Raw genomic sequence first — 12,869 nt, 5'->3', positions numbered from 1 at the left:
CTCCTGAGTGCTGGGGTGTTTCCATCTTGAGCCTATGCGCATGCACCGCATGCTTGCATTTTAGTTGTTTCTGTTAGTTTCTGGCGCTGAGAAGGAAGCCTAAGGCCCTGTGAACACTTGAGAGCATGCTGACATTCAGCTGCACCCTTATTCTCTGGTTAAGTTTTTTAACTTTCCTTCCCTTATGTTTGTCCTGTCTGTCTCTGTCTCTTTTGCAGTGCCAGGGATGAAACCTAAGACCTGCAGTGTGCTAGGGAAGGGCACATCTAGCAAGCCCCAGCTGTTCTGTTCTCTTTTGGTGGGGGGGATGGTGGTGGTGTTGATGGAGCCCAGAGCAATGTGCATGCTGTATAGGTTCTTTGTCACGGAGCTGCACCGAGCCTCTGGTTTATTTTCTGTGCACTTCTACCGACCTTAGACTCTCATAGATGGACCCCGCATGAGTTTCAGTTTAGGGATTTTATGTTTATAATGGTTTGACATGGTGCTTGGTCACCATAAATCATTCTTGGATTCTGGGCTTCCTTTCCCTGGGTTGTATGCTATCGTCAGATACTGGACAATGGCAGCTCTAAGGGACTGTCTGTTGACATGTGCAAGCTGGTACGCAATTTAGTATAGATTGAAAGCCAAGAAGTGTATATTCGTGCAGCCCTTGGCTTCTGTAGTTATTTGTTCTCATTGAAGAATGCCATGTCCTTTTTCTTGTTTGCTTGTTTTTAAACAGCTGAAGCTTCGTCCAGCTCCATGCCTGTGAGAAGAATCACTAGGCAGACCACCATCACATCTCACTTCATGACAGGGTGAGTATGTAATGCCGGGGCAATCAGCCACTTCTTGGAGTCTGGTAATTTTCGAAAAATATGAATGGCTTTCATAATTCATTTCCTTTTTTTTTTTTTAAACCTTTTAGTACTGAGGATAGAATCCAGGGTCTGGTTCACATTAGGAAGCACTGAGCCATGCCCCTACCCCCATAGGGGTTTCTGGCAGAGGATTTCCCACTGAGCTGCAGCCCTACATATATTATCTGTTTTGCAGGTTTTGTTCTATAGACATTGTCAAACATTGCTTGTAAACACTTCGTCTTTTTTCACTTTTTGAGAAAACTTAAAGCATACATAAAACTCTAGTTATAGTATAAGAACCCTTAGTGCTCAGTGCTGGAGAGATGGTTTAGCAGATAAGAGCACTGGCTGCTTTTGTGGAGGACCTAGATTTGATTTCCTCCACCACGTGATAGTCCACGGTCGTCTGTAACTCCAGTCCTGGCAGTACGATGTCCTCTTCCAGCCTTCTTACGCACTGCAAGCATGTGGTGCACAGATACGTGTAGACAAAGCGTCCATACACATAAAAGTTAAAGAACAAAACAACGAAGAACCCTCATACTCATCACCCGTTAATAGGAAAATAAAGCATAATACTGTTTCCATGACTTTTATGAACTTTTTGTTTTTCAGTACTGGAACCCTCACAAAGTTGTACCAACCAGCTTCATATGGACATATTTATATAGACATATCCATGTTTTGTTACGGTTTTGTTTTTAAGATTTAATTTTATGTATGCGAGTATTTTGCATGTGTATCTGTGTACCACATTGTGTAGTGCCTGCAGAAGTCAGGAAAGGGTGCTGATCCCCTGGAACTGGAGTTGCTAATTGTTCTGAGCCACTGGGTGCTGGGCCCTGAACCCAGGTTCTCTGTAAGAGGAGCAGGTGCCATCCCTCCAGCTTCATACATACCTTGTGTACATTCACAGTGTATGTATGTTATGTGTATGCCTTTCTTCAACATGATCACCCAACTGGACAGCCAGGGCCTAGGTTAAACTCAAGCCTTCAGGAGCACTGGGTGGTCTTAATTGCTGAACTATCTCTACAGCATACAGTGTTTCTCTGAAACATTAGAATTTTGCCTTCTACTTTGTAAGTCTCAGAGCAATGGGTCTAGACAACAATGGCTTCTTTTGTTTTTTTTGAGACAGGGTTTCTCTAGCTGTAGCTGTCCTGGAACTAGCTCTTGTAGACCAGGCTGGCCTTGAATTCACAGATATCTGCCTGCCTCTGCCTCCTGAGTGCTAGAATTAAAGGCGTGTGCCGCCACCACAGACTTTTGACAAAGGTGACTGTCCTTTGAATCAGCCTCAAAAAATACAAAGCTGAGCAACTGCTTTTCCAGAAGATCTGGTTTTAATTTCTAGCACCTACATGGTGGTTCATAACCATCTTTAACTCAGGGATCTGATATCCTCTTCTGGCTTCTGCAAGTACCAGGCACACATAGTACACAGACATACATGCAAGCAAAACACTCATACACGCTAAAAAATTTTAAGTATAAAGCTGGAGATAGATCTAGCAGGCAAAGTGCTTGCTTGCTCTGCAAGCACAAGAACCTGTTTTCAGATCCCCAACACCATGTTAAAAGCGAGGTCTAAGCACGGAGAGGGCGGAGACAGTTCTGGGCCCTGATAGAGGGCTGTCCAGATAGTCCAGTTAAGCTGGTGAGCTCTATGATCAGTGAGAGACTCTCACAAAAAGCAGGACAGCTTTACCCAATCCAAAATGGGTAATCACATTGCAGAAATGCATGCATATAACATATATATGCTATAAATGCATATGAATACGTGTGTGGGGCTGGAGAGATGGCTCAGTACTTAAGAGCATCTGATTCTCTTGCAGAGGATCAGGGTTCAGGGCCCAGCACCCAGCTCACAACCTTTGGTAATTCCAGTTCCAGGGGATCCAGCACCCTCTCCGTTCTTCTACAGGCACTACCCAGTGTGGTGCACAGACACAAATGCAGACAAAGCAGCCAGGTGGTGGTGGCGCACACCTTTAATCCCAGCACTCAGGAGGCAGAGGCAGGTGGCTCTCTGAGTTCGAGACCAGCCTGGTCTACAAGAGCTAGTTCTAGGACAGGCTCCAAAGTAACCTAGTGAAACCCTGTCTTTAAAAAAAAAAAAAAAATGCAGGCAAAGCATTTGTACACATGAAATGAAAAGATTTTAAGCAAATATATGGATGTTGAGCACTGGTGTGTTCACAACCACCTGTAACTTCAGCTCCAGAGTACCTGACACTCTCCTAACCTCCAAGAGTACATGCACACAACTTCAAGTCATACAAGTAATTTTAAAAGAAACTCTTCAGTCCTGGAAAGATGGGCCCCTCCTGGCGGGGAAGACAAACTGTGCCTTCAAGAGGTTCTTTTGTAAAAGAAAAGTTATTGAAGGCCACTGGATGGCTGGGTTTGTGTGTGTGTGTGTGTGTGTGTGTGTGTGTCTCAGAACTAACGTCTCCTTACCATGTGACAGCACTAAACAGAAACCCAAGGAAGAATCCGAGAAGAGAATCCTAGAGGAGTCAGTTGCAGAGGAGAGAGACCAGGTGGGCCATCCTGTTGACTCTGGACATTTAACTTGGATGTGTTGTTGGCAAAAGCTGGTCTGTCTAAACAGATTCCTTGTAGTAGGGGTGTTCAGTGCTTGTGGGACAGGGCTGCTGCTGCAGTGTGCTCTTGTGCTAGCGCCCAGCAGACTGGAGTCCTGTAACAGCTGATGCTGTGGCTCTGGTCTGAAGGCATCGGGAGGCAGTTCTATTTTTTTCAATGTTGGATTCAAACCTAGGGCTTCACCCATGTAAGCACTGCACTACTCAACTATACACAGGATCCCTGTGTTTGATATACACAAATATATTGAGACAGTATTGTATAGCCCGGGGTAGGCTTGAACTGTGTGTACTTGAGCCTGGACTTGAAGTCTTCCTGTCTCCACCTCCCAAGTGCTAGGATGACATATTTGCACCACTATCCCAGATGGTTGGGATTTTTATGTGTATGTTTGTGGTTCTTGAGTGTGGGTATGTGTACATGCATGCAGGTGCCCAAGGAAGCCAGACATGCCAGGTCCCTGGAGCTAGTTCCTGGGGTGGGGAACCACAGACATGGGTCCTGGGAAGTGAATTCTGGTCCTCTAGAAGAACAGAGTGCACTCTTAGTGAGTGAGCCATCTCTCCATGCATCCTGCTCTTTTTTTTTGTTTTGTTTTGTTTTTTGTTTTTTGTTTTTGTTTTTCGAGACAGGGTTTCTCTGTGGTTTTGGAGCCTATCCTGGAACTAGCTCTGTAGACCAGGCTGGTCTCGAACTCACAGAGATCCGCCTGCCTCTGCCTCCCGAGTGCTGGGATTAAAGGCGTGCGCCACCATCCCCCGGCCAATATTTATTTTTTTATATATACAGAGTGTTGTCTACATGTTTACCCACAGGCCAGAAGAGGGCACCAGATCTCATTACAGATGGTTGTGAGCCACCATGTGGTTGCTGGGAATTGAACTCAGGACCTTTGGAAGAGCAGGCAATGCTCTTAACCGCTGAGCCATCTCTCCAGTCCTGCATCCTGCTCTTTTGAGACAGGACATCACTGGATAATCCAGGCTACCTTGAAACTAGCTGAGGTTGGCCTTGATCTTATGGTGATTGCCCTGCCTCAATTGCCTGAGTGCTGGGTTATAGGTGTGGGCTAGCATACCTGGCTCTACCCGTCTACCCACTCTGTTTAACTGTGGTTGGGGGTTGATCTGTTTGTTTGTTTGGGGTTGTTTTTTTTTTTTGAGCTGAATCTCCAACCCCGATCTACTTTTCAAACCAACATTGTCTTAATTTCTATTCTTCCCTCTGCCCAGGATAAGAGACGCAGAGTTACAAGCACAGAGCGGTAAGCATCCTTATGATCTCCTCTTTGATTTGTCTCAATTATAGAAATTATTTTCTGAAAGCTAGAGTTCTGTAGTAAGTTTCCTTGGCAAGTATAATCCTGTTAAGGATGCTGAATTTGGAAACAAAAGTATTAATCTTTTAATTCATGTGGGATTCTCCCTCATCCCAGAAGGAGTTGAGGTCTCCTCGCGTGAGACCTGAGTTGAAAGGTCTCCCTCAGTATTCAGTGGCGAAACAACACTCGACTGTCAGCTGTCCTGGGGTGGCCACTACTCTTGGTGTAGGAAGCTGGGCTCATGAATCTGCTTCTGGAGACTGAGCTGCTTGGTTCCTGCCTATATAATAGTCTACTTTGCCTGACAGTGGTGCTGGAGTTTCTGTAGTGGAACCGGAAAGTGTAACACCAGGAACACCCACGTGTCGGGAAAAGCAAGGTGACCAGGTAAAGCCCCTTTACCACCTTCTTTCCCTGAGCATGTCGCTATGGTTTCTGGAATGAGGTGGAGTGGGGGAGAGCAACAATGAATTCCAGCTGATGTAGGAAGCCTTGACTGAGTCTCTGTGGAGGTCTCCTTTTTGAGCAATAGGAAATGCTGGAGGTTCCATAGCACCATCCAGATACAAAGCCGCCCTCCTGGGCTGGGTCCTGGTTCAGTGGCAGAGTTTTGGCATAGCATGCTTGAGGTTCTGGGTTCATCCTTTGTAGAAGGAGCTGCAGGCAGGCCTGCTTTTTGTCCTGCCCGGCTCCCGCACGGCTAGCTTTACACCCGAAATAACACACAAATTGTATTCTGTTTAAAAAACACTGCTTGGCCCATTAGTTCCAGCCTCTTAATTGTTAATTCTCACATCTTGATTAACCCATCTCTAATAATCTGTGTAGCACCACGAGATGGTGTCTTACCAAGAAGATTCTAGTGTACGTCCATCTTGGGCTGGAGCTTCATCGTGTCTGCCCTGGAGAGGAGAGGCATGGCGTCTGCCTCACTTCCTCCCAGCATTCTGTTCTGTCTACTCCACCCACCTAAGGGCTGGCCTATCAAATGGGCCAAGGCAGTTTCTTTATTAACCAGTGACTTTCCTCCATCAATCCTTCAGTCTCAAACAAAAAGAAAGCCTATCCACATTGCCCCCTGGCTGGAATGAGACCCTTCTTTCCATCCAGCCAGCTCTGGGAGGAAATAGTGGTGAAGGGTCTGAGCTGCACATACCCTTTGCTTAACAGTAAGACATGGGTAAGACTGGGGATATAGCTTAGTTGGAGTACTTGCCTGGCCTGCATGCAGCCTTGGGTTTCATCATTCCCAAGAATAACAGAAAATTTCCAGGCACAATTATACTCTTTAGTACTTGAGAAGTAGAGGTCATTCTTTGTTACATGGTAAGTTCAAGGCCAGCGTGGGCTATATGACACTATCTCAAAAAAGCAAAAAACAAAACCAAAAAAATTAATTTTTTACACTTGTTTATTGTGTTTGTGGGTCCACACATCATGTGAATATCAAAAATCAAAAGACAACTTGTATGCGTTAATTCTCTTTCATGTGGGACCCAGATAACAAACTTGGGTCATCAAGCAAGACAGCAAGTGCTCTTAGCACTGAGCCATCTCACTGGCCCTGGGTTTGGCTTTCTTGTGTTCAGAGAACTCCAACTCGGGTCATTAGGCCTGGGTGACAGGCCTTCTAGTTGCTGAGATATTTCCTTAGCCTTGTAAAAATATTTACTTTTGTGTGTGTGTGTGCGCACGCGCGCACCGCAGCACCTCCCCAGTCCAGGATTTGCTTTAGTTTTTCTTCCCTCCCCTCCAGGGTTTGTCTCATCAGAATGTCTTCGCTGTCTGCTGACTCCACCAAAGTAAAAGACAATTGTTTCTTGCTTTATTTTACTTTGGTTTTTTTGAGGCAGGATTTCTCTGTACAGCCTTAGCTGTCCTGGAACTAGCTCTGTAGACCAGTCTGGGCTTGAACTCAGAGATCTGCCTCTGCCTCCCGAGTGCTAGGATTAAAGGCATGTGCCACTGACACCCAGCTGGACTTTTATTTATTTATTTTTTTTTACTTTTTCAGGGGAGAGCATGAGTGCAGTCTTGTTTTTAAGGAAGCAGAATTGAGGTTTTATAAAGATACTTTAATGTGGGATTAATGTGAGGGGGGTTGAGAGAAAAACACCACTTTAGAGCCTGGGTATGACTCCTCAGTCACAGAGTAAGACAAGTCTTAAGTGTGGTCTGGACTCCAGGGAGAGCCGCCCTAGACAGTGGTCTTGGTAAGTGTTCATCTTACCAACTTCACTAACTGGAGTCCGCTAGGATGACTGCAGGTGTGTTAATTCCATAGCTTGGGGAATGGGCATTTTTCGTGGTGGTGGTGCCAGTGTAACACTGTGTATCCTGTATATCTGGCTGACCGGAACTCAGTTTGTAGACCAGACTGGCTTTTTTATTAACTCTTTTATTCTCTTTTAGGAACCTGACAGGAGACTCCGGCGTCAAACCAGAGAACTGTAAGTGCAGCTGGCATGCCTCTGCCCTTAATGATGCTCAGCTGTATTATCACAGCTGCAAGTGAGGGGCTGGTGCTGAGCACTGTTGTATTTGGTGGTCTGTGGGAAGTTCTGAGACAAGCCAGAACAAGGTCGGTGGAGAGAGGACTCCGCCATTAAGAACACTAGCTACTCTTCTGTTCCTGATAACCACATGGAAGCTAACAACTGCCTTTTAACTCCAGATTCCAGAGGATCAGACACCCTCTTCTGGCCTCAGATACATGTTGACAAAATACCCACATGCCTAAGATACTAATAGCTGAAAAACAGACGGAGGCACAGTAAGGTGGCTCATCTGGCTAAGTGCTTGTAATATGTCTGACAATTGAGTTCAGTCCCTGGAACCCACACAATAGAAAGAGACCCACTCCTGAAAGTTGTCTTCTGACTTCCATATATGTGTTTACACTCACATTATACAGATAACTAAAGTTAAATGAAGCTGGGCATAGTGGGACACATCTGTAATCTCATCTTGGGAGACTGGAAGCTAAGGCAGGAAGGTTGCCATGAATTCGAGGCCATCCTGAGCTACAGAGTGAGACACTGTCTCAAAAAAAAAGAGAAAAAAAAAAAAAGAGAAATTGGAGCATGTGGTACATGCCTTTCATTGTAGCACTCAGAGACAGAAGTGGATCTCTGCAAGTTTCAGGTCAGCCAGAACTACATAGACTCCATGTCTCAACAACAAAAAGTCTGACTACCCTAGCAAAACTGACATAGGTCTTGCCTCCGTGGTCACACTGAGTGGTTATATAAGTTAGCTCGTACTCAGAGTGCTGGCTGATAGTCCCAAAGCTCAGCAGCTTAAAGCTAAGCATTCATTGAGCTCACTGGAGGCTTGCTAGCTGGCCGCTGATCCTGGCGGGGACAGTGGACTGACTTAATTGTCACCTGAGCATATTGTGGTAGTGGATAGGCACAGGCGAGTAGTGCTGGTCTTTTCGTATTTGTTTGTTGTGAATTTGTTTGGATGTTTTTAATAGATAGGCTCTCCTGTGTATCCCAGGCTGGCCCAGACTTGATCCTCCTGCCTCAGCATCTGTAATGCAGGGATTGCAAGCCGGTTCCACTAGATCCAAATAGAGGTAATCCTTTTTCTTTGACACATGAAATGTAGCCAGAGGCCAACATAAGCGTCTTCCTTATTGCACCTGTTCATTCAGACAGGAGCTCTTGATTGAGTCTAGGGGTCACTGGTAGGACTAACCTTAATGAGCCAACTTGCTCTGGGGCTTCCCCGCGACAGCGTTCTAAACGCTAAAACCATGGGTCCTACACAGCCAGTGTTTACGTAGTGTATTGGGCAATTGAACTCTAGTCCATATCTGAGCTATTTTCCCAACCTCAGAGATAGGGTTTTTTTTTTTTTTCTGTTTTTTTAATTCAATTTTTAATTTTTTGTGTTTATGAATTTTTTTCATTTTTATTGAGCTCTACATTTTTCTTTGCTCCCCTCCCTGTCTCTCCCCTCCCCTTCAACCCTCTCCCAAGGTCCCATGCTCCCAATTTACTCAGGAGATCTTGTCTTTTTCTACTTCCCATGTAGATTAGATCTTGTTTTTGTTTTTAAAGCTTCTGTTAATACCCACTTGAGCGATGCAAATATTGAAGTCCCAGGTCCAGAGGACAGCAAAATATCTGACCTGAGGGCGGGGTTGCTACTGAAGAGTAAGGTAACAGTTGGACTCTGAGGCCAGCCTTTTGTGCTTGCTGATGCTGACCATGCTCCAAGTTCTTTGATCTCAGCAGTGTTCACAGGGCAGGTGCAGACAGTCCTTCCAGGCCCCAGAGTGCCAGTGGAGGCCTACTGATGATTTCGTCTTAATCTAAAGAACTGAGGGGTGTGACTCATAGATCCAGGGCACTCATGCATGTATTCATGCTACAGGTTGCCTGCAGAGGTAAGAGGGCTGCTCTCCAGATTCAGTGCATAGCTACCATGGTGGATTGTGGGGATCACTAAGATCATCAGGCTTATGTGTCAAATCCTTTATCTTTTTAGCCATCTTGTTGGTCCCAATTGAGTACTTGCCATCAGTTCATGATGAACTAGGTTTGAGCTCCAATTCTGCAAAAATATATAATATAAAGTCATATAAAGGATAAACAGGTGGAGGATAGGAAAGATCCCCTCTTCTTGAACTCTGAGAGCCATCCCTTGTCACTTAAGCCATCCCTGCTTGCATGGTGCCTAGAGTCGTGGTCACCAGTGTTCATGTGAGTTTTCCTTTTGTTGTTTTATGTGGCAGATCATCAAGGCGGAGATCAAGGGAGGAGCCGGACAGAGAAGCAAGACCAGGAACTCACGAGGAAATGGATGATGACGAAGATGAAAAGGCAGAGTCCTTATCTAACTTAAATGGTCTTTGTCTGTGTGCTCCTACTGGATTGGTAGAGATGATGCTGGGCAGGCTTCTGGGTGCTCCTACTGGATTGGTAGAGATGATGCTGGGCAGGCTATTGAGTGCTCCTACTGGATTGGTAGAGATGATGCTGGGAAGGCTTCTGGGTGCAGAATCACCCATCTCACTGGATTTGCCTGGACCAAGGTGCTTGTGAAGTCCGTTTCCGTGGAGACCTGATCCACCTAGAGTTGAAGTTTTGAGTTTTTAGTTCAACAAGCCCTCTCCCTTAAGTCCTAAGTACAATTCTTGACTCCCCCCCCCCCACACACACACACACTTGCTTACCTGAGAGCACCCTCACAACCTAAAACAAGTCTGGGAAAATGGTGCACACTTGTAATCTTAGCATCAGAAGGATAGAGACAGAAGTAGGAATTTCATCTCCTTAGCTAAAGATGAGGATCAAGGCCAGGCTAGGCTATTGGAGACTGTCTCAAAACGACAAAAATCCTCCATTCGAGGTTAAAGCATATAGTTGGAGGGTGGTGCAAGGATTCTCTGTAAAATGTATTGAGGTTGTTGTGTGAGCAGCCCAGTGTTTGCCTGGGCCCTCATGACTTCCACAAATCTCCTCTAGTGCATGTGTGTTACCTAGTACTCAGAATGCTGTTTACTATTATAGTATTATGTAGGGAACATGGCAAGGACAGTCTGTGTGGGCTGAGGATAGTTCTGAGCCTCTTGTACCTGCAATTGGTTGAATCTCCAAGACATGGAAAACTTGATTGCTCAAGGTACCAAGGCCTCTGATAGGGTACAACACTCAGTTTGTGGATTCCTGCTTTATGGAACTCTAGAGCAGTAGATGAGGTCACACACTCGTGTCTTGGGTCTCCGCCTTAGGAGATGTCCGAGAACTGTCCACCTGGTTTCCTCCACTGAGATTTAGAGTGGAGACTGAGCCAGTGTGAGTGTTCTCAGTGCTGGTCTCGTGCCACCCCAGGGCGTAGTGATGCTTCCGTACCTCCCTTTCTTTGCCCAGATGCAAGTGGGTCACTGTCAGGGCTTGCCTCAAGTCAGGGAGCTCTTGTTTATGTTCATTTTATTTTTTCTGTGTATGGGTGCATGTAGACATCAAGAGGACAGCTTGTAGGAATTGTATTTTTGTCCACTGTATGGAGCCCTGAGATTGTCAGGTTAATGTGCAAGTGCCAAGTCATCTTGTTGGCTGAGCTTTGTTTGGGATGGGTTCTCGCTATGGGACCAGAATGACTTCAAGCTTGCGTGTCCCTAGCCCAGAGTGCCTCACAGCTGCCCTGTGGAAAGGGAGGGCTAAGGTTAACACTCGGTTGATGTGCTAGACCCACTCACCCTGATGAGTACATCAGTGAGGTGCACTCTACGTGCTCAGAAATTGCTAGGCTGTGTCTAGATGTGTACTTTCTGTTTTGCTTTTTGTTCTATTTTAAACAGTCTCACTATGTAGCCAAGGGTCTCCTTGAACTCTTGGTTTGCCTGTCCCCCACTGCAGCCCTCAGTGATGGGATCACAGGTCTGTGCCACCACTCCCAGCTCATACTGAGCTGAGAGTGGAATCCAGGACATCTTGCATGCTTGGCAGGCACTTGACTCACTGAGTTTCAGATCCTGTTTGTTTTTGAGACAGAATCTTACTATGTAGTCCTAGCTGGCCTAGACTAACTCATGTATTAACCAGGTTGGCTTCAAATTCAGAGACCACCTGTGTCTGCCTCCCAAGTGATATGATTAAAGGTGGATGCCACTGCTCTCAGCTGTGGTTCTTTGGTTTCTGTTTTAAGGCAAGGTCCATGTCGACTTGGGCATAAGGAGGCTCCTGCTTTTCCTCCAAGTGTTAGGTTACAGAGTTCTTTAGAAGGTTCTTTAGTGCCTGCTGATTTGCAGTATTGGGGAAATGGGGGACACAGTCTTAGCCTCTGGTCCCAGGAGAGAATGTCTCCTGATGTTCAGGACCAAGATGCTGACCCTGCACACTTGAGCTTGAAGTCACCCTGCTTGGCCTCTGAAATAATGTTTCCCCTCTCCTCCATTTTCTGACTGTCAGGATAAAAGAAGGCCCAGGCCCAGAAGTCAACCCAGAGATCTGTAAGTGTCAAATGTGCTTGTGTCTTGCTGTTGTGTTAACCCCGAAAGGCTCTGTTAGGGAGAAGTACAGAACTGACCTGCTCAGCTGTGGGGGGCTTAGCTTCATCACCTTGCTTATTAATCTGTGGGGGTCCCCTGGGCCATCTGCAGACCCTTCAAAGGAATTCTGCCTTGAGAGTCTTCATGACTTTTTGGTTTGGGGCTTGGGAGTGTTTAACTGTGTCTCATGGGGAGGTGTTCGTCTGTCATTTCCAGAATAATTATGCTGGAGTTGGGTTGTCAAAGCTAATGTTCTTGTTCACAGAGCCACCAAACGAAGACCCGAGGAAGCAGAATCAGAGCAGATAGCTTCAGAGTCTGAGGAAGGAGATGAAGAGGAAAGGGTAAGTAAGAAGAGCCTGGCTCTTTTGTTTCTTAACTTTAAAAACAAAACAAAAATAATTATTGGTATTTTGCCTGTTTGTATATCTGTATACCATGTTGGTTCAGTGGTCACAGAAGCCAGAAGAGGGTGTCATTTCACCTGAAACTGGGGGTCCTCTGAAAGAACAGACAGTATTCGTAACCACTGAGACAACTCTTCAGCCTCACATTTGTTTAGAATCAGGATCTGCATGTGTAGCCCAGGCTGACTTTAGACACCAGAAGTCATCCTCTGGTTGCTACCTGCATACCATGACACATGAACACACACACACACACACACACACACACACACACACAAGATAGACAAATGTAATTTTAAAATCTCTAAGAGGGAAGGACTTGTTGTGAATAGAACCACAGTACACAGTGAATAAAACCCCAGCATGTGTCTAGTCTGCTAGGATCGTAGTCTTGCAGGGTTTATTTGTATTGTTGAGACAAAGTCTCCTTATAAACATATCCTGGCACCCCCGGTGTTGAACTCAGGCGTGTGCCATGTTGATTTGCTTCCTGTCTGCTATTTTTTCACAGCATGAGCTGTGACCTACATTAAGATCTAAACTACATTAAACCAAGAAAACAAAAGCCGGGCAGTGGTGGTGCCCACCTTTGATCTCAGTACTTGGATCTACAGAGCAAGTTCCAGGACAGCCAAGGCTATCCCAGACCCTGTCTTTGGGGAGGAAAAAGAAAAAAA

At 45.7% G+C, this 12,869-nt stretch overlaps 1 protein-coding gene across 2 annotated transcripts in view; it reads left to right on the top strand.

Annotated features, from left to right (window-relative positions):
• Dnmt1 (DNA methyltransferase 1) overlaps positions 1–12,869 on the top strand; it is a 46,189-nt gene that overhangs the window by 11,618 nt on the left and 21,702 nt on the right. For both annotated transcript variants that reach the window (XM_057766741.1, XM_057766740.1), the window contains exons 5-12: positions 728–803; positions 3,325–3,397; positions 4,694–4,725; positions 5,091–5,169; positions 7,195–7,232; positions 9,527–9,614; positions 11,706–11,746; positions 12,051–12,129. In XM_057766741.1, the coding sequence (XP_057622724.1) occupies positions 728–803; positions 3,325–3,397; positions 4,694–4,725; positions 5,091–5,169; positions 7,195–7,232; positions 9,527–9,614; positions 11,706–11,746; positions 12,051–12,129 (506 nt within the window). The remainder of the gene's footprint in view (positions 1–727; positions 804–3,324; positions 3,398–4,693; positions 4,726–5,090; positions 5,170–7,194; positions 7,233–9,526; positions 9,615–11,705; positions 11,747–12,050; positions 12,130–12,869) is intronic.

Source organism: Chionomys nivalis, chromosome 4 (genome assembly GCF_950005125.1).
Source record: "Chionomys nivalis chromosome 4, mChiNiv1.1, whole genome shotgun sequence".
Taxonomy (NCBI): domain Eukaryota; kingdom Metazoa; phylum Chordata; class Mammalia; order Rodentia; family Cricetidae; genus Chionomys; species Chionomys nivalis.
This window is presented reverse-complemented; position numbering and strand designations above follow the sequence as displayed.